This window comes from Triticum urartu, chromosome 7 (genome assembly GCF_003073215.2).
Source record: "Triticum urartu cultivar G1812 chromosome 7, Tu2.1, whole genome shotgun sequence".
NCBI classification, from domain to species: domain Eukaryota; kingdom Viridiplantae; phylum Streptophyta; class Magnoliopsida; order Poales; family Poaceae; genus Triticum; species Triticum urartu.
The window spans coordinates 77,295,445-77,316,214 of record NC_053028.1 but is presented as its reverse complement, the minus strand read 5'-3'; the positions used below and the strand labels follow the sequence as shown (position 1 = coordinate 77,316,214).

General features: G+C 48.1%; 2 protein-coding genes across 2 annotated transcripts; one reads left to right on the top strand and one right to left on the bottom strand.

Annotated features, from left to right (window-relative positions):
• Positions 1-758: 758 nt before the first annotated feature.
• Positions 759-4,750, bottom strand: LOC125518418 (putative hydrolase YtaP). Its single transcript, XM_048683267.1, has 13 exons — positions 4,590-4,750; positions 4,413-4,489; positions 4,243-4,323; positions 4,047-4,178; positions 3,870-3,956; positions 3,689-3,742; positions 3,308-3,398; positions 3,145-3,215; positions 2,989-3,058; positions 2,790-2,842; positions 2,612-2,705; positions 2,295-2,392; positions 759-1,232 (listed from the first exon to the last, which is right to left on the bottom strand). The coding sequence occupies exons 1-13, from the start codon at positions 4,657-4,659 to the stop codon at positions 1,146-1,148; spliced, it is 1,065 nt and encodes a 354-aa protein (XP_048539224.1). The 5' UTR covers positions 4,660-4,750; the 3' UTR covers positions 759-1,145.
• A 13,661-nt stretch (positions 4,751-18,411) lies between these two features.
• On the top strand, positions 18,412-19,784 carry LOC125525845. The gene is made up of 3 exons (XM_048690850.1): positions 18,412-18,646; positions 19,019-19,180; positions 19,324-19,784. The coding sequence occupies exons 1-3, from the start codon at positions 18,470-18,472 to the stop codon at positions 19,444-19,446; spliced, it is 462 nt and encodes a 153-aa protein (XP_048546807.1). The 5' UTR covers positions 18,412-18,469; the 3' UTR covers positions 19,447-19,784.
• The last annotated feature ends 986 nt before the right edge of the window (positions 19,785-20,770 follow it).

Below are 20,770 nucleotides of genomic sequence, written 5' to 3'. Positions count from 1 at the left end.
CGAACTAGATGAAAAGTTGGGGTTCCACTGTGGATCTGACAAGGCGGTAGTCCTACACGTCTCGTAGATGCGAATTGTAGCGATGGCTAGACAATACAATAAAACCCGAGATCTAAACCTAACAGTAGCTAACTATTTATTAGAGTACGGCCGCCTGCGCGTAGACGAATCCTGGTCGGCTACGACTTGAAAGAAATCAGAATCATGAGCCGGCCCACATGTAGTTTATTTCCTTGTTTAGCTGTTGACGGTGTGGGCTGCACGCGGACGTGGCCTTCTCCGGTCCAGGAAGCCTAATACTCCTTCTCCTCCTTTTGCACTTCAGCACGTACGTGGCTAGGTACCTTCTTGCATGTCAATAGTGTTGCTGCTTGTGGAATCAACGTGCAACATTTTTCATCTTCCATCTGCATGCGGCTTTTCCTCCTTATCTCTCCAACACCTTCGTTCCTGAGTACAAGTAAATCCAAACATGAGTGTAATATAATATTCTCATTAGTTAAATCATATGTACAAAGGAGCGATAGTACCTGGTCATTTATCTGTCTCGCTCGTGCTCTAGTCATAGGTCCAGATGGAATAACTGATGTCGCGGTGGGTGCAATTGTGGCAGAGATGTCCTCATCACGGGGGGGAGGGGGGGGGGGCACTGTCAGGTTGGAGTGTCGCCACTAACTGGGCAGTTACGAGTCAACGATTTTCTTGAACAATGGTAAATACAGTTCAGTATATGCAGAGCTCCCCAGGAAACATGATGGTGCATGATAAAAAAACTGCTCACATATGCTGTGTCGTTTCAAATGGAGAAATATAGCGTAGCGATTAGCTAGATAATGATGGAACAAATCAAGTCTGTGGAGCACACAGAATTTGTGCTGCGTAAAACCTCACGGCTTTTCACTGCACTCCTCTTGTTATTAGTAGCAACGACAGAAAAATGGCCACGAGATCGCGCAGTACCCGGCCTCCTTGCGGACCGCGCCATCCCACGATCCAACGAGTGCCGAGCGCGGTCACCGTGGTCTAGGCGAACTCGCCGCGCACGCACCATCACGGCGAAGGGATTTATTCAACAACGACAGTGATCCGAAAGTGAGGACAATTTATTGAGGCCGTGCACTCCATGAAGCATCCCGAACCCCGAGCTACTGCAGGAATCGGTCGAACCATTCGCTCGCTTCCTTCACCATGTTCGCCGTTAACATATGTTCAACTCCCGGCTCCACGATGAACTGAACAGCATACAGCAGATCAAAAAATGGCGTTAGCAATCCAAGAGGCACCCTGTGTTTTACCAGGATCACAGCTCCCTGTCATCCTAGGTCAATAGTCAACAGTCAACACAATCACGTATTTGCCACGGAAGAGGACACAAATCATCAATGGAATGAAGTGAAAAAAAGCACAAAGGAAAAAGCCTTTGACCCAGTATAAGATCTAAATTTCCTGGACAAAGTTTGTATTCTAAAATATCTGGCTCTTTTACATTGTAGGAACAGAGTCTCATTTTTTCTGTGCTTGTACTATGATTACTCCATCTTAGCACTGCCCATATTGATCTATAGCTTTAACTCTACAGGAGAGAATACCTTAAACAAAAACTTTACAAATTTATACTCCCACCGTTCCATAATTCCATAATTTGAGCTAAACCAGGACAAGAATTATGGAACGAATTCTTGTCGTGGTTTTATTTCAAATTTGAACTAAAACCTCGACAAGAATTCTAGAACAAAGGGGTTCATAGTACTAATAATAATTATTACTATCAGCAGGATTAGCCATTTAACCCGAAAAGATTAATACAAGTATAAAGTATAAACGGGTTCCATGGCACCCGGTGAATAGTAAAATAAAAATAAAAAAATCTGAAATTTTGTGACATTATTTATGTCCAAATGTCTTAGATGCTTGCAAAATTTGGGGTCCATATGACATCCGACGGGCTAACAAAAAAAGTTCTGCTCAACAGTGCACACAAGTTTGAGCACAAATTGTTGTTTTCTGTATGAGCTCCTAGAATGTTATTTGGACACAAAACTTTGCAAGCAGCTGCAACATTTGGTCATAATAAATCACACGAAGTTTCAGATTTTTTTTACTAATTATTTTCGATTTTACTGTTCACAGGGGTACCATGGAGCTCGAGCTCTGAAAAACACTCTAACCAAGCCCGTACAATTTTGAAAGAAAGTCTCATCTTCATCGCGATAAGAAAATACTCCCTCCGTCTGGAATTACTTGTCAGAGTGACAAGTAATTCCGGACGGAGGTTGTAGTAGTTTGCATGTTACCTTGAACTTCTCCGCAGAACCAGCTTTTTCATAAGCTTCAGCAACTCTGGAAGCAGGCTCTTGTAGACCAGCGATAGGGCAACAAGGGTCTTCAGCGCCTGCATCATAATTGGTAAATGAAGCACCAGAAGCAGGAAACATGTTCAATTAGCAAAATAAATGAATAAAAATTAACGAAGGGCCAACAACAGTTCTGGCTCAACAATAAAACTAAAATATATACTGAAGAGTGAGAGACAGTTCTATATGTGGGGTTATGAACAAGTATTGGACAAAACAGAAGCACTCAATACGGAATATATGCTTCACAGTTTTACCATTTAGGAGGAGGAGCGGACGTGGTGCAATCAGGGGAACCGAGTAAGGTGCATCAAACCGTGAAGCAAGCCCAGGTGCTATCCTGTCCCAAACCTGGTAAAAATATGTCAACACATGATCATGAAACTTTTCTACATGAATAATCAGAAATAAAGGCCAGATAAATCAGATAGTCACCTTCTCCACAACCTCCGAATCTATTTCACTCTTCCCTAAATCAGTTGCTGCCTCTACAGGAAAGAAAAAAGAATAAAACGACATGGATATTTACATGTAAATGTTCTGAACTGATATGCTATATTTCAGTTGTGATATATATTTTTTCAATGGTGTGAGCATAAACTTAAAAGAGGATGCATCATGCATGGTATCTCACCTTCAAATACAGGCCTGATGCTGTTAACTCTGGCTTCCCACATGTTATTGTCTATTGCCCACCGAAATCCCTGTAGTCACCACAAAGAGATTAGCTTTACATGGAACAAATCACAAAATCATCGACAAAACATAAATAACATGCTGCTGTGTGTACCTGAAAACCAACTATCGGAACAACAACACTGTACCGTGTATCCACGAAAGCACCAAACCATGAATGCATTCCTGTATTCAGCTCCAAATAAAAAATGTAAAATTTCTAAAAGTGAAACCTATGCATTAATTCTAGTATCATGATGCAACCATGATAATAATACCTCCGAGTGATTCACCAGTAATCCCAATCCTTGAGGGATCGACATCCTTCCTTGCACTAAGATGATCTGCAAGCTTTATCAAGTCCCATGCCTGCACATATTACTTGCTGAGTATGGTAAAAATCGAAAGGCCAATCATATTTTGAAGTACTATAAATCAGGTCATATGGTAGAAGACAATCACACAGAAACCCAAAATCCAGCTGAGGCGCTAATCCAGCCGGTCTAACACCAACACCAGTGGCTTACCAATCAGATTAGTTTAAGAGTAGAACCACATCCTGTATATATTCGGCTTGACATTTTTTCGTACAAATAACCATCGACTTGTTAAGAAGGAGCAAAAGATTAACAGTAACAAGTTGAAATAACATATGGTACCGTGTCAAAAATAAAAGGCATCGTGTCCCCATTCCTCCAAGCTGCTTTCAGTGCCTGTGTTCAAACCATGAAAGTAGCCAGTAGGGATGGTTGGGTCAGTTGAAATCTATGGATACCATAATTAATTGTCGAACATTTCATGGAATTGGTAGGAGAAGAAAGGAAGTAATAAGTAGATTACATCGGTGTAAGTATTCTTGTGGCTGGCCCTTTCACCATGATAGCGAGAATCGATGGAAACAGCAATATAACCCCTGGAGGCATATGCCTGCAAATGTCAACAAGTTTAGGAGCCAATAACTAGCAGTGTTAAAAGCTGATGTAATGTACGTATGGTTGAAATGAGAAGCAATTCTACCTCTAGCAGTGGACGCACCCATTCCTTGCATTTGTAAGAGCTGTGCAGTATCACAACAACCGGCTTCCTTTCGGGAGCAGTACTGTCGTTGAGTTTCAGCAGAAGTACAGGTACACGCCCCTGCTCACCTGACTGTTCGTTGAAGAGCCAAGTGAAGCACATGTATGTAATAGCATCAATCTGTTGGTAAGTATACCTCCGTAATCAGGAAGAAATTCTCCTCGACCAGCTTCTCGTGGAAGTCCTCCACCTCCTTCCTCGGGCACGACTCCATGGCCTGGGAAAAGTTCACGAGAGACACGGTTGAGCTGACATTGACACACACACAGCAAGCGCATCGCTCTTCAAATCGGAACGGATCCTGACCTCTCTGGGCCCCAGAGGCCAGTCGCCCTGGAACAGCGGCTTCGTCACCGGAGTCCCTTGCTCCACGGACAGAGGCACTGGCGCGACGATGGAGCAGATTCAGAACAAGCCACTGATCGACTCAAGCTCCGCGCGCGGGAGACAGAAGGAGACACGTACGGGGGGGGGCTGGCTGACCTTGGGGTTCGCGGCGGCGGCTGAGCAGGACCTGGAGGTACTCCGACCTGAGGTCTCCGGCGGCGGCCATTGGGGCTCCGGTGGGCGGTGGCGTCGGTGTGGAAGCCGCTGGAACTGGAGCTTGATGCACCGGGAACTGGAGTGGCAGCCGAGCCGAGCCCCATCCCTACTAGTAGGAGTAGTAGTTTCTTCAAGCGGCCGCGTACTCTCGTCACGTGCGTGTGGCCACGTCTCACGTCTCGCTGTCTCGACAACGACGACGAATCTCTGGCCCCGCGCATTGCATGCAGAAATTTGACCTTTTTTTTAAGTTCCATGCAGTTTGGTCGCTATCGCGTGTGTCGCGTGCCACATAAAAAACGATCGCTCAAATCGCTATCCCTGTCCCATCTTCCCTCTCACATTAAGAGCTTTTCTTTTGAAGGATCAGACCTATTAAAATTCACTAGAAAAACATATCGAGCATAATAAAATTACATTGAAATTCCGAGACCACGGAACGAACACTACTGCACTCAGAACGAGCCGCCGACGCGCTACCTATCGCCGCTTCTCTACCGGAGCTGGCTTGACCTTTGTTAATGCCAACTATAAAGTCTTGGTGCACGTGTCCTAACCAACGTCTTGTAGCCGCAGTCGTCGTTCTTGAACCCCTACATAGATCTGAAATACATGACACCAAATCTCGCCACATGACGAGAAACCCGCTTCAAGGAGACGACAGAAATCTGCGCCGGACCTCCATCGACTATGTCCAGACGGATGAACTTAAGAAGGATTGGGGCCCTGAAGAAAAATTGAAGCGCCGCCATCCGCCCCAACGAAGCACCTGTGATGACTAGAAAGACCTAATCTAAACTATTTACCAGAGCGAAGGCATCGGGATTCCCCTTCCCTGCAACGGGCTGCCGGAGCGACATTTAGAGGGGAGATGAATCCATAGTCCCACTGATAAAATCTGGATGGGAGAGTTTACCCTAGCAGCCTAGGATTAGGGGAGAAAAATGACAGAAAGTCTATCTGACATTAAGAGCGTCTTTGATTCATAGAACTCTAAAAATATGGAAATTGGAAAAACCTAGAATTAAAATATCCTCCTTAGCTCAATACTATAAGATTTTTACTCTTCTGGTTGCATCATAAAACAGAGAATTATTTCAAAGAGGTTTAAAAAGATGCAATTTTTTGAAATATAGTATAAAGGAATCGTTAGGAAAATTTCTATATAATTCAATCCTATGAAGCAAAACAATTAACATAGAAAAAATTAACCCCCCACAAAAATAACAGAAAAAATTAGTAAGGGTTCTAATCCTCCAAAATTTCTTTAAAATTTCTATAAGAATCCTTTGGAATCAAAGGAGGCCTACTGATCTTTTCCCCCCTACCAAGATCATAGCAATATGCTCTTTGAAAGAAATGTCAACTGACGAATGTTCACTAGGGGAGGTCCCAGCAAACGCCTGCACAACCGAGTGTGTGGAATCAAACATATGGCATTATAAAAACATTGTGTTCGCTAGCAGTTCTTCCCTACACAAGCTTTCATTCGCTGGCAGTTCTTCCATAACTCCTTCGAAGAGTCAAGTTTGACGAAGAAATACAATAGAAGGATCTTTTGACCAAAATACAAAGCATACAACACAAGAGAATTATACCTTAGACTGGTAAGTTTAACAAATGCCTTAAGGCTTAAGAAAGCTTAAACGAAAGCAAATGGCGACCATATCCCTGCCCAGACAAGTATTTGTGGGATAAACAGCTAACGCCGTTGTTGGTGTCCCGGTTTACGGACCCCTCACCATGACAGTTCCAAGCCTGGTGGCCTGGGATGAGGACTCCTTAATCGGTTTCACCCTGAGCCACGTTGGGCGGCAATGACGAGATACATGAAGACTCTGAAAGCTTTGACGTTCAAGACAAGAACTTTGCTCGCTTGATATATATTTACTCTGCTTGCTTGAGCCGCAAACGAAGATGACGCGACTAGAAAACGCCAGTAAGTATGGCGCCATATTCTCTCCTTTTATTCGAGGGGACTACTGGCGCCATATTCTCTCCTTTTATTTAAGGGGACACCATATTCTCTCCGAAGCATTAAAATTAGGAAAACGTTTCGCTTCGGCGCACCGGTCGAACACTCGGCCGGTCGCTTTCCGAGCGACGCTCACGGGGCCGCACACAGCTTATCCTACCCACCCCTTTTCCCTTATCCATCCACACACAGATCCCCTCTCTCCTTTCTCTGTTTTTCCCCATCATCTACTTCTCCGCTATGGCTGCACCACCGATGACGCCTGAGGGAGTCCTGGATTAGGGGCTGTCCGGGTAGCCGGACTATACCTTCAGCCGGACTCCAGGACTATGAAGATACAAGATTGAAGACTTCGTCCCGTGTCCGGATGGGACTTTCCTTGGCGTGGAAGGCAAGCTTAGCGATGCGGATATTCAAGATCTCCTACCATTGTAACCGACTTTGTGTAACCCTAACCCTCTCCGGTGTCTATATAAACCGGAGGGTTTTAGTCCGTAGGACAACTTCATCATACAACAATCATACCGTAGGCTAGCTTCTAGGGTTTAGCCTCCTTGATCTCGTGGTAGATCTACTCTTGTACTACCCATATCATCAATATTAATCAAGCAAGACATAGGGTTTTACCTCCATCGAGAGGGCCCGAACCTGGGTAAAACATCGTGTTCCTTGCCTCCCGTTACAATCCGGCCTAGACGCACAGTTCGGGACCCCCTACCCAAGATCCGCCGGTTTTGACACCGACATTGATGCTTTCATTGAGAGTTCCTCTGTGCCGTCGCAATCAGGAAGGATGCCTCTTCCCGTCTTTAAAGACGACGCCGTTACTAAGGAAGCCTTGGCTGTCGGCCAAACTCTCCGGCTAGGCGGTTTTCTCATGACCGCCAGTTCGGCCGTTGCGCCGACGGTGACCTCTCGGGTCATCAAAAGCAATCTTCACATCAGCTCGGAACTTGCCGAGCAGTTAGATCCAATGGAGCTCTCTTCCATAAATGAGCTCTTGGATCGCATCGCCGCCTTGGGGGTCACTACGGATTATGACCAGGTTGGGCTTAAACCCGATCTAAGAGAAATTAATTCTCCCCAAGTCACCCATCACGTTGCCGTGGTAGAGGCACAGTGCGGCGACTCTTCATCTATCTTAAGGACTAGCTACGTCCGGATTCCTGATCCCTCCAAGCCGGACACCCGTGGAGGGGAGGATGTAACTCAAGACCTGAACTTAGAATCAGGCAACATGCTAGATTCACTGGACAACATCCAAGAATCCAAACTTCAGAGTTCGGAAACTCCTTGGCCTCTGAGTCTTAGAGTGGGTGAAGTTCCGGATTTAATTCCACCCACCCACCCGAACATAAGCGATCTATCCCAAATCAGGCAAAAGGCCGAAGAAACAGTACATCATTACTGGGCGAGGTTCCTCCTGGTTATGAACATGATAAAGGACTGCCGCGAGGAAGACGCAATCTCAATCTTCTGCAATAATTGCACGGACAAAGGAATCCTCAACGCCACAGGTCGTCGTGATCTTACACGCTTCGCTGACTTGACGTCCATAGTACAAAAGTACTGTGCGATGGAAAGCGCCCGGAAAACCGAAACTAAATTTTGGGACAATCCGGCCCTGAATAGAAACCCCATCCGAAATAAAAGGGTGCATCATCATCAGACACCCGGGTTAAAAACCAAAAAACCAAAACCCTTTACAGGGCATGGAATCGTACTGGAGGGATGGCTTAATGGACCTTGTAAAATTCATAGTACAGAGGACGCCACACCAACTCATAGCCTTAGAGCATGTTGGATACTCCGGCAGGTGGCCAAAAGGGGCGAAGATCTCCTGACTCCGGAGGCCGTAGAAAGCCACCTCAGGGACTCCAGTACAGTCTTAACAGTCTTTGAGACTTTCGCATCAAATAATATGCGAAAAAAAACACTCCGCAGCCTCGCCGAAGTCTATCAAGTAGTAACAATAAACCCATGGAGTGACACGGCTATTACTTTTAATGCCAGTGATGAACCTAAATTCTGAACAACTCGAGCACCAGCCGCATTGGTACTCAGTACTATAGTGGACGGCTTTCGCCTCACCAAGGTACTCATGGACGGAGGCAGCGGATTGAACCTCATTTATGAGGAAACCCTTCAAAAAATGGAAATAGACTGGAACCGCATTGAGCGAAGTAGCACAACCTTTAGAGGAATAATTCCCAGTCAGGAAGCGCGCTGTACAGGAAAAATCACACTAGATATGGTGTTCGGCACGGCGGATAATTATAGGTCCGAAGAGGTCACATTCCAAGTGGCCCGTTTCAGTAGCGGATACCACGCTCTGCTGGGGCGGGAAGCATTTACAATCTTCCAAGCAATACCCCATTACGGGTACATGAAGCTCAAGATGCCCGGGCCGAACGGAATCATCACTCTCACTAGTGATCCGGACATAGCACTCCGCGCCGAAAACAAGACAGCCGCATTGGCCCTTGAGGCACTGTCCGAAGCCCTAGTGGCTGAGGAACTGACTACGCTGCGCTCCACGGTAAACAGGGACGATGTGATACTCGACAAAAGATCCAAGTCCACCTCCTTTAAACCAGCAGATGAAATAGTCAAATTCCAAGTCCATCCAACGGACCCCAATAAAACAGCTTCCATCGGGGCACAGTTAAACCCCGATGTAGACGCCGCATTGCGAGAATTCCTACGGGAGAACTGAGACATTTTTGCCTGGCACCCTTCAGACATGCCAGGAATCCCACGCAGGCTGGCCGAACATAGCTTAAATATCCTAAAAGGATTCAAACCTGTCAAACAAGCCCTTCGGCATTTCTCTGAGCCCAAGAGACAGGCAATGGGAGAGGAGCTAGCCAAACTATTGGAGGCCGGATTCATCAGAGATATAAAACATCCGGACTGGCTAGCAAACTTGGTGATGGTACCAAAGAAGGACAAATCCTGGCGCCTGTGCGTCGACTTCAAAGACCTTAAAAAGGCTTGCCCAAAGGATCCCTTCCCCCTCCCCCGCATCGATCAAATTATCGACGCCACTGCAGGACATGATTCGTTGTGCTTCCTCGACGCATACTCCGGTTACCATCAAATCAAGATGGCCGAGTCAGACCAAGCCGCAACGGCATTCATCACCTCATACGGCCCATTCTGCTTCAACACAATGCCTTTCGGGTTCAAAAACACCGGCGCAACATATCAGCGCATGATTCAGACATGTCTGGCAACCCAGATCGGCAAAACAGTAGAGGCATACGTGGATGGTGTGGTCGTAAAAACAAGACATGTCGAATCTCTAGTAGACGACTTGAGGCTTACATTTGACAACCTCCGAGCATACGACATCAAGCTAAATTCGGAAAATGCGTTTTCGGCGTTCCAGCCGGAAAGCTCTTGGGCTTCATCGTATCCGGTAGAGGAATCGAAGCAAATCCAGCCAAGATCCGAGCTTTGTCACAATTGGATATCCCAAAGGACCTCAAACAAATACAAAAATTAACTGGATGCGTGGCGGCTCTAAGCCGCTTTATCTCCCGTTTGGGAGAAAAGGCGCTACCCCTCTACCGCCTCCTTCGGCGCACCAAACACTTCGAGTGGACGGATGCCGCCACGGCCGGACTCGACGAAATAAAAGCCATATTGGCAACAAACCCTGTCCTGGCCGCGCCAAACATCGGCGAACCAATGCTATTGTACATTGCAGCAACCCATCAAGTTGTTAGCGCGGTACTCGTCGTCGAGCGGGAAACGGACGGACACAAATTCCCCCTTCAAAAGCCAGTTTACTATGTGTCCACTGTCCTCACCCCATGCAAATCACGGTACCCACATTATCAAAAGATTGCATATGCGGTATTCATGGCATCCCGGAAGCTATGACACTACTTCCAAGAGTGTTCGATCACAGTAGCATCGGAAGTACCACTCAACGATATTATAAACAACCGTGACGCAACGGGCCGGATTGCAAAATGGGCCATCGAGCTCCTCCCGTTTGACATAACCTATAGGCCACGGCGAGCTATCAAGTCGCAAGTTTTGGCTGACTTCGTCGCAGAATGGACGGAGGCCGAACTCCCTAAAGAGTACGGCACATATTCAAACTGGATCATGCACTTCGACGGTTCCAAAATGTTGGCCGGACTAGGGGCCGGCGTCGTTTTGACGTCCCCCACAGGAGACACAGTTCAATATGTACTCCAGATTATGTACACGGACTCCAACAATGCAGCCGAATATGAGGCCCCTTTACATGGTCTCCGGATAGCAGTATCCATGGGCATTCAACGACTAGAGGTGCGCGGGGATTCGAACCTCGCATATCCCAAATAAATGGAGACTTCGATGCCAATGATCCAAAAATGGCAGCTTACCGCAACGCCGTCCTCAAAATGTTAGCTCGGTTTGAGGGCTCGAATTTCATCATATAGCCCGAGAAAACAATCAGGCGGCAGACGTCCTAGCACGCATCAGCGCAAAACGCGATGCGGTCCCCCCAACATCTTCCTGGAAAGGCTGTTCAAGCCATCCGTAGTATGGGAAGGGGAACATGGCAATATTAGCCCGGACCCAACCACACTGTCCGACGCTGAACAATCTGACATAACCGGAGGCTTTGCCAATGAAAACACAACCTCAGCCCACGTACTAATGACCGTTATCGCCCCGTGAACAGAACCATTCCTAGCCTACCTTACTAGGCAGGAACTCCCAGAGGACCAAAACGAGGCACGCTGCATAGTGCGGCGGTTTAAAGCCTATAAAGTCCATGAGGGAGAACTTTATAAGAAAAGCACTACGGGAGTCCTTCAAAGGTGCATCTCCGAAGAGGAAGGGCGGAACCTGCTGGCTGAAATTCATGCCGGACTCGGTGGCCATCACGCCGCAGCCCGGTCCCTTGTAAGCAAGGCTTTCCATACATGCTTTTATTGGCCGACGGCCCGGGTGGACGCTCAGGACTTGGTCCAACGATGCGTCGGTTGCCAGCTTTTCGCAAACCAAAGCCATATGCCACCCACCGCCCTCCAAACTATCCCCATCACTTGGCCTTTCTCGGTTTGGGGACTTGACATGGTGGGACCCCTTAAAGACGGAATCCACAAGAAAAAAAATACTTACTAGTCATGGTGGATAAGTTCACCAAATGGATAGAAGCCAAGCCTGTTAAGACGGCCGAATCCAGACCTGTGATAGACTTTATATCCGGGGTCGTACACCGTTATGGCATCCCCCACAACATCATCACCGATAACGGCACGAGCTTTACGGCCGATGAGGTAAAACTCTAGTGCAAAAACATGGGCATCGAGCTCGATTATGCTTCCGTCTATCACCCACAAACTAACGGTCAGGTCGAACGTGCAAATGGTCTCATTATGAGCGGCATCAAAACCAGATTAGTGCGGTCCCTCAAGGAATCTAACACGCACTGGGTAGAGGAGTTAGACTCCGTACTCTGGGGGCTGCGGACCACGCCAAATCGCACCACCGGATACACACTATTTTTTATGGTGTACGGCGCAGAGGCAGTCTTGGCCTGCGACATAATTCATGACTCACCTCGAGTGCGCATGTACGAAGAAAGGGAAGCCGATCTCGATCGGCAGGACAGTTTGGACGCCTTAGAGGAGGAGCGCGACGTGGCAAAAGCCCGTTCCGCATTCTATCAATAGCAGGCTCGAAGATATCAAAGCAGAGAAGTGCGGGCCAAAAACTACAACATTGGTGAATTAGTTCTACGCCTGCCGGACAAGAAAAAGGACAAGCTGAAGCCCAAGTGGGAAGGTCCCTTCATAATCGATCAAGTCCTGACTGGTGGAGCATACCGCCTGCGAGATGCGTCGGATAATCGACTCGAGCCGAACCCATGGAACGCAGCCCGTCTCCGAAGATTCTATGCCTAGCGCCGGACTCTGTGTTTGTCTCCTTCCTCTGCCCATTTTTTACATTTTCTGTCTTACATTTCTCTCCTTCCCCTCTTTTCTTTTATAGCCCTTAAAGGCTTCTCAAGTGACGTGCTACTCGCGCTCATTAAACCTGGGGGCTTCTTTAACAGAAGCTTATTTATACGGGCTTCACGCCCACCACATGTGTCAAACTTCCGCATGTACCTTTTCTTCACCATTATATGCATCGATATGACTTAAGTTTTGGCCAAGCTGGGTTGCCTGGCTCCTGTGCTTACCCCTACGTTCCCGATTGTTCGGCTAGGTGGTAAAGGGAGCACTTCTGTGATTGTTACTGCTGGATCAGCTGGATGTGTACCTCAGACTGGGTGAAGCCGAAAGCTAGCGTTCTTAAGGGAATATTCGGTCGGTGAACCAAAAGATGACCTTTTTTACTTATTTATATATATGCCCCCAGATGATTTTCCTGCTTTTGCAGTCCGGACATGCACTTTAGGGCATGCCTCCCAGAGAAAGGAACCCCTAACGGAACTATTCTCTCTGGAAGATGTTTCTTACTAACCATGTAATATAACATAACTAGTTGGGCACTTGTCTGATAAAGCACTAATGACCCCTACGCCTGGTCTCCATGCATACCCCGGTTCTTACATAACCGGTCGGGTATTCGGACACACTCCGGACCGTCAGGTCCTGAGGTCGAAGCGAAAAGGTCGGCAACGACAAACGATCTACAATCCGGCTAGAAGGCATTACACATGTCAATTAAAAATTACATAGTCACTATGACTGATTGTATTCCTCTTCGATACCATCTAACAGGCTGTCTAACTTACAGTCCTGTTGGGAATACTTTGCGGCCAATGCTACTTGGCCGTACACTAAGCTTACAGGGATCTCCTTCCCGTCAGGCCCCACAGGTCCGACCTCGGCCATGTGGTTCGGGTCAGACTTCGTGTACCGCGTCTTCACCATGGCCCAGGCCTCCCTAGCACCTTGTCGGCAGGCCGATATCTTCCATACCCGGAAGCGCCGCCGAGCTCCCCTAAGCTTCTCCGAAAGCTCTCCAAGGCCCTCGGGCATGGAGTGGGAAGGCCATAATGCTTGGGCAACGCCCCGCATCGCCTGCCGAACTCGTTCGTACAGTTGCGAGAGCTCAGGAAGAAGGTCACTCGTAGAACCGGGCATCTCCTCTGCAGGACGACCCGTTAGCATACCTACAGACATTACTCTGTTAGTCAACTTCCTCGCCGAACTCTTTTCTTTCAAAGATTCGCTTAAGCACTTACTAAATATGCCGCGTCGAAGTCGCTGATTCTCCTTAGTAGAGTCCGACAGCTGGCCACGAACATCTTTCAGCTCAACGACCAGCTTGGTGTTGGCATCCTGAAGATCATTCTTCTCCCGCCTCACCCTTGTAAGCATACTCTCACCGGCCTTTAGCTGGCGTATGAGTTGTTGTCTCTCCGGATCCAGTCCGGCGCCATCTGCAATATGATTTGTCAGATTTACACCCACGCCGCACTTCGCAAAATACTAATCTTTCAAAGTATATTTTACCAGATGGGGTCCCTTTGGGCTCCCCTGCCGCGGCTAGTACGGCCTCCAGTTGGGCTTTGCACTCTTCCAGCTCCTGGGACAGTACGGTATTCTTCTCTGTAAGAACCTGCATAACAAATGATCCTTAAATCAGTTACTCTAACTGTTTCAAGTCTCGGGGGCTACTGGTATATATATATTTACCAAAAATTTCTTACCCGTATGTCTTTTACATATTGCTCCGTGGCTCTGGCTAAACCATTTTGAGCGGCACGGAGGTACGCATCTCCCGAATTGAAAGCATTTAATGCCTCTTGGGAGAAACAAGCGTCGCGAGGAACTGTCCGGCGACGCCTGTGGTTCATAGCACTCTCCACCTCGGAATTGGTGGCAGACAGCTTGTCCGCATCCTCTGTCGGAGGGGCGTCCGGTGCGCGCCTTGTGTTCGCTTCCGCTTTCGGGCCAGGCGTTGGAGCCTGGCTGGTGGAGGCACGATTGGCAACCTCTCCGGATATAGTCCGGGAAGGTCTCTTCGTCCTGAAGATAGCGTGAACGTTAAATACGCCCTGAAGGAATAACACCAGGGAAAAAGAGGGTGTGCTATACCTTTGCGCCGGCGTCTCAGTCCGGACTACATTCCTTTTTACCCCATGGGGCCCTGCGGCCCCTTGTTGGCTAGCCGCCGCAGGTTCGGCCTCCCACCTCGGAAACCTCCCCTGCAAAACATGGTCGTTGTCAGAAAAACTGAAATGCGTGAGAATGGATTCCTTCTCAAGGGGATGAGACTCCGCTCTCTGTTATCTGGGAGGCCGGGATTAACCCTGGGTAATCAGCCGTAATGGCCACCAAGGTATTGTCCTTGCTTAGCTGATGAAACACCCCGTCAATCAGCTCCACCGATATGTCCGGATCCTCTTCGGAGTCCAGATCGAGGGACCGTTCTGGATCCTCGGGCTGTGAGGGACGGCTGTTTATATCCTTTACTTCCTGACGCAGTTCCTGCGTTGAAGTCGTTAGACTACATATTTAATCATGGGAATATAAAACGGATGGGTAAGCACAATTGTCCACTTACCCAACTCGGAGGGTTGTACATAGTAAATCCGCCCTGCGGGTTGACGCGGAGGAATTCCTCCTCTTCTCCCTTGTACAAAAAGGATAAGATCTTTACTAGAGCGGCAGCTGAGGCTGGCCCCTTACGACCGTAATGGGTGGCGTCATCCTCCCCGTTAAAATCCCACATGGGGTGGCCTCTATATTGAAGCGGCTGCACCCCCGCATAATGCATGCGGCCATGACTCCGATCATGGTTAGTCCGGAATGAGCCAATAGTCTTATCCGACCCATCAGGTGAAGGACGTCCCTGTCGCCTTCTCTCTGAGAACTCCGCGGACGCCAGCTTAGGCGTTTCCTTAAGGGAGCACTATTGAATTCAGGGAGACCGACCCGGATAGGATCCGGCAGCGGGACATCATCTGTATAAAACCATTCCGAAGGCCAGTCCTCGGACGCCTTCTTTGGGGTTCTGGATAGATATCCGGTCCCGGCGATACGCCACACTTCGGCTCCGCCCACTTGATATATAGACCCCTCTTGAGAGCGGGGCACCAAGCAGAATAACCTTTTCCACAGCGCGAAATGAGCCTCAACACCCAAGAATAGCTCGCAAAGGGCGACGAAGCCTGCGATATGCAATATAGAGGCGGGCGTGAGATCGTGCAACTGGAGGCCGTAGAACTCCAAAAGCCCACGGAGAAATGGATGAATTAGAAATCCAAGTCCTCTTATTAGATAAGGGACGAGGCACACTCGCTCTCCTTTGGAGGGATTGGGGGTGCTCTCCGCTTGCTCTCCACCATTATAGGTGGCGAGTCCGGCTCGGACCGGGACCATATAGGCCTGAGGGAGGAATCCCTTGACCTGAAGCGACACTAGCTCGTTGTGCGGGATGGAGCACCTCTCCCAGTCTCCAGGTTTAGAACTGGAAGGGCGAGGGGAGGAGCTGCGACGGCTGGCCATGTTGGAATGGATCTTTGCTGGAGGCGCTCTGATGATTACTCGCGGGGAGAAGAAGGTGCGGTTTGGATCTGAATCCCCATCCCATTAAATAGGCGGCTCGTTTATGCGGATAGGGGTGTGAATGTAAAAACACCCCGACTTTTCGCATTTGTTTGACACGTGGAAGACGGCCATTATTGGGCGTGGAAGCCAAGGTGCGCTACATTACGAAAATCGGACATTATTCAGCAGGTATACGGAATTTGGAGAAGAACCCGCCTTGCAATGCCGAAGATAATCTGCGCGCTGGACTCGTCGTCATTGAAGCCTGGTTCGGGGGCTACTGAGGGAGTCCTGGATTAGGGGGTGTCCGGGTAGCCGGACTATACCTTCAGCCGGACTCCAGGACTATGAAGATACAAGATTGAAGATTTCGTCCCGTGTCCGGATGGGACTTTCCTTGGCGTGGAAGGCAAGCTTAGCGATGCGGATATTCAAGATCTCCTACCATTGTAACCGACTTTGTGTAACCCTAACCCTCTCCGGTGTCTATATAAACCAGAGGGTTTTAGTCCGTAGGACAACTTCATCATACAACAATCATACCGTAGGCTAGCTTCTAGGGTTTAGCCTCCTTGATCTCGTGGTAGATCTACTCTTGTACTACCCATATCATCAATATTAATCAAGCAGGACATAGGGTTTTACCTCCATCGTGAGGGCCTGAACCTGGGTAAAACATCGTGTTCCTTGCCTCCCGTTACAATCCGGCCTAGACGCACAGTTCGGGACCCTCTACCCGAGATCCGCCGGTTTTGACACCGACAACGCCCATCTCCTCCCCTTTCCGCCATGTGGTGGCCATGGACGGTGCCCACCTTCCCCCTCCTGCCGTTGCGGTGCTGCACCCCCTCCCCACTTTTTCTGACTTCTGTACATTGCTGCGTCGTGACGCAACATCGACGTCGACACAGTTGCCCCCTTTGTGCTAGATGGTGGCCATGACGCTGGCCGGGGATGTTTCAAACGGCGAGGGCGGCGCAACCGACGGGGCGGCCGAGAGTGGGTGTATCGTGATGATTTTTTTGCTACAACCGTCATCCAGTTTTGCTACTATCGACTCAAAATTTGCTACAAGGATTTTTCATGGCGAAGCTGCAACTGCGACGGCGGTGATGAAGTTTTGCTACATCCTTTGCCGTATTTTGCTACGACCGGCAAGATTTTTTGCTACAATGATTTCATGGTGAAGCTACAACCGCGACGTTGCTAACAAAGTTTTGCTGCATCCATCGCCGGATTTTGCTTCGACCGGCGAGGAATTTTGTTACAATCGGCGTTTTGTGGCTGGCGGCGGCTACAACCATGATTGAAAAGATGCAACCATGACCACCAGCGTCGCATTTTTTGCTACAACCAAGTCGCCTTTTGCTACAACCGGAGTCGCTCTTTGCTACAACCATCCGTCGGCGATGCGGAACTGGCAGTGCGAGGAGCTACGAGCGGTAGATGGGGATGCTACAACCGGTCGCCGGAGATGCTGGAACCGACGGTGCGAGAAGCTGCGAGCAGCAACCGGGATGCTATAACTGTCTAGGCGTGAAGCAATAACCCCTAGCGTTCTTTTGCTGGAAGCGGCCGCCGGCGATGCTACAACCTTCATCGGTGGATGCTACAACCATCAATGGCGGGAGCTACAAGCAGCGATGGCGAGATGGAAAGCCATGTCTCCATGGAGTCGATTTGCTGGGACGGGGGGCACGGCGGTGATGGCGGAGCTGCAACAGCGGCTGATGGCGCAGATGCGAGGATGTGCCGCGGTGCTGCAACCACGGGGCGGTCAGGGGAGCTGCAATGGCGACCTTGGGCACGACGACCACCTCGGGCACGACGCCAGCAACCTCGCGCGCGACGACGGCGAGCGGCGACGGCGAGGCGTGCGGTTGCGACAGCATGGTGGACGGTGCGAGCCAGCGGTGCTTCGCGGTCCCGCATCCATGGCGGCCCCGACTGGCTCCCTCCTCTCTGTATGTATTGGAGGCAAGGATAAGGTAAAAAAAAGGTTGAAGAGGAGATGGCGGCCAGATCGGGCGGCTGGGGGCAAACCGGCCGAAACTTTCGGCCGGCGCACCGGCGCCCAGTGCTGGCCAGGATGTGGTGTAATTAAGCGCTAACAAAGGTCAGTAAAAAAGTCATTTATTCCCCTGAAGAAAAGGGCCATTTATATTTAGAAAGAGAAAAAAAAGTACTCTACGTGGCTTTTAGCACGGAACTCACTCACGTGCCTCCAAATAAGCGCTAGTAAACCCTAGCCAGTAGCCATACGCCCATCGCCTCCTCACCGCCGCCGACTCATCCGCATCCTCATCCTCATCCGCCCATCTGAGGCAAGCATGGCAGGCGGCCGACGAGGCGGTGCCACGGGCGCCTTTACTGTTGCCGGAAAGTTCAATCCGGTGCCTGAGTACGCTGTTACCTTCGTCCGCGACTACGACATCAAGGGCATCGGGGCCATATTGGCTAAAGCTTCCCCTTGCTCCATGGAGGAATGGATCGAACTCTTCAGAAAGGTGTGTTCAATTGATTTTCTTACCCATCTAGCTTCTGTTTCTTTCGGATTTAGAGCTTTGGTTTATCCGATTTGATCCTTCGGTCGACGCATCATGGCGAAGGTAGTGATTAGTGTTCGGGGTTCCCTAATCTTAAAGGGGTGGTGGGGGAAGACGGAGGCAGCGGGGCCGTGGCAACGTCGGCGTGTATGAGGCAGCGGTAGCCACAGGAGAAGAGGGGGAGATGATGACTGCGCTGGGATGGTTCGGTGGGATCATATGAACAGCAGTCCGGTTCTACCTTTTAATTCCTGTGGCTGCACTCATTTGTTCCCCGAACTACATCCGCTATAATTTTTTTTACTAACATACACCCCTGTAATATGTATTCAGAATGTGGAACAATTCAGGAAGCCTAATGCCATTGGGACATTCTCCAACAAAGGCAATGCCATGGACAAGGTGGGCGAGGAGAGCGACGTCGAGGAGGAGGGGGATTACGAGGTGGATGAAGATTCGGGCGACGGTATGGATGAAGATGAGGTGATACCTGAGGTAATAAAAGTCTAACTACATTCCCTATGTTAAAAATACTAGTACGATTTATTGGTTGCAGAATTTATTGGATCATTATTTGATTTGCTCGCTGGTTTAGTTGCCTCTTTTGACTAAGCTTTATAACATCAATGGTTGTTCAGCTGATGGTTGATGGCAGTAAACCTGCTACTGATGGACAGCTTCAAGTCCATAATGAAGGTGAACGACAGTGCAAGAAGCTAAGATTAGCAGAAGAAGGCTTTGGGTGGCAAGGGAAATTTTGAGAGGTCGTTTTTCTGCTAAGGTGGGAAATTTTGAGAGGTCGTTTTTCTGCTAAGGTGGGAAATTTTGAGAGGTCGTTTTTCTGCAAGGGAAATTTTGAGAGGTCGTTTTTGATATTTCTACCTTGTCATCTCGCTTGAGTAGGTATGTTTCCGAGGACAAAAATGGACGGTAGTAATGCCATGACTAGCTATCTTCTTTTTTATGGTATTGATCAAAGCAAGTACTTTCTGATTTACCCATGTAGCTCGAGGCCTCGAGCCTCGTGAGCCGCTCGAGATCGACTCGTCTTTGGCTCGACTCGGGACCAACTTGACAAAAATAAGTTGAGTATAGTCACTTTATGTAGCTCGATTAAGAAACATGCTGATCTTGAGCCAACATCGGCTCGCTTGATAGCTTGATATAATATAATTATATAAAATATAGTCCTGATATATATTAAAAGGAAATATGATCATTTATGTTGTCTATTATTTTCTCGGAGAACATTTAGGGCTGCTACATGGTAAGCTGTGTGTCAAATATCAGGTTGTTTTAGGCCAAAGTTTGAAAGCAGATGCATCTTGTTTCTTCTCTTGCCAGTTCATCCATGATTTCTTGCCATTAAGTACCCAATTGTCTTCACTTGACAAAGAATAAGTCAAATTACCTTGAAATAATTTATATTATAATCATTTCGATTTGATTGGAATAATATTTATAGTGGTTTCTTATGTTGTGTTGTGGGCTATCTTGTTTGCAAGACTGCCTTACATTATTAAAATAAATCATCTTATTTAGCTCAATACTAGCTCAAGATCGACTCAAGAACATTGCAAGCTGAGCACATGCCACTTTTTACAGCTCGACCATGAGCTTCGCTCTGTTTGGGCTCGCTTGGATATATTAGTATAAGTTGGGTTGATCATAATCCAACTCGCTCAAACTCTACTCGCTTACAAACCCTAAACCTAGGTTTTGGAAAACTTACCTATTTTTCTCAAACAAAAAAGAGAATAACTTGCCTATTATTATTATTATTATTATTATTATTATTATCATTATCATTATTATTATTATTATTATTATTATTATTATTATTATTATTATATATCATATAGCTCAGACTACTTCGTCTGGTGGAGCCTCATTTCAAAGAGTTAATATAGGGTGTGATATATAGTAAAAAAAGTAGTATAGGTATATCTCCCGCATAAACCAACTGCGGATATAATGTCGGAAATGTGGTGTGATATCATTGTGTGGAAACAACGGTTTAGCTTGGAATCGCAAGTTTAAATCTTTGTATGATATATTCATTAAAATTGCGTGCACACGGCCGGC

Coding starts and splice junctions, on each gene's coding strand:
- LOC125518418 (XM_048683267.1), bottom strand. CDS start 4,659: ATGGCCGCCGCCGGAGACCTCAGGTCGGAGTACCTCCAGGTCCTGCTC. Junction 4,179..4,242: donor ATTTCTTCCTGATTACGGAG/GTATACTTACCA, acceptor TTCAACGAACAG/TCAGGTGAGCAGGGGCGTGT. Junction 3,399..3,688: donor TGCCTTTTATTTTTGACACG/GTACCATATGTT, acceptor TAATATGTGCAG/GCATGGGACTTGATAAAGCT.
- LOC125525845 (XM_048690850.1), top strand. CDS start 18,470: ATGGCAGGCGGCCGACGAGGCGGTGCCACGGGCGCCTTTACTGTTGCC. Junction 18,647..19,018: donor GGATCGAACTCTTCAGAAAG/GTGTGTTCAATT, acceptor ATATGTATTCAG/AATGTGGAACAATTCAGGAA. Junction 19,181..19,323: donor AAGATGAGGTGATACCTGAG/GTAATAAAAGTC, acceptor ATGGTTGTTCAG/CTGATGGTTGATGGCAGTAA.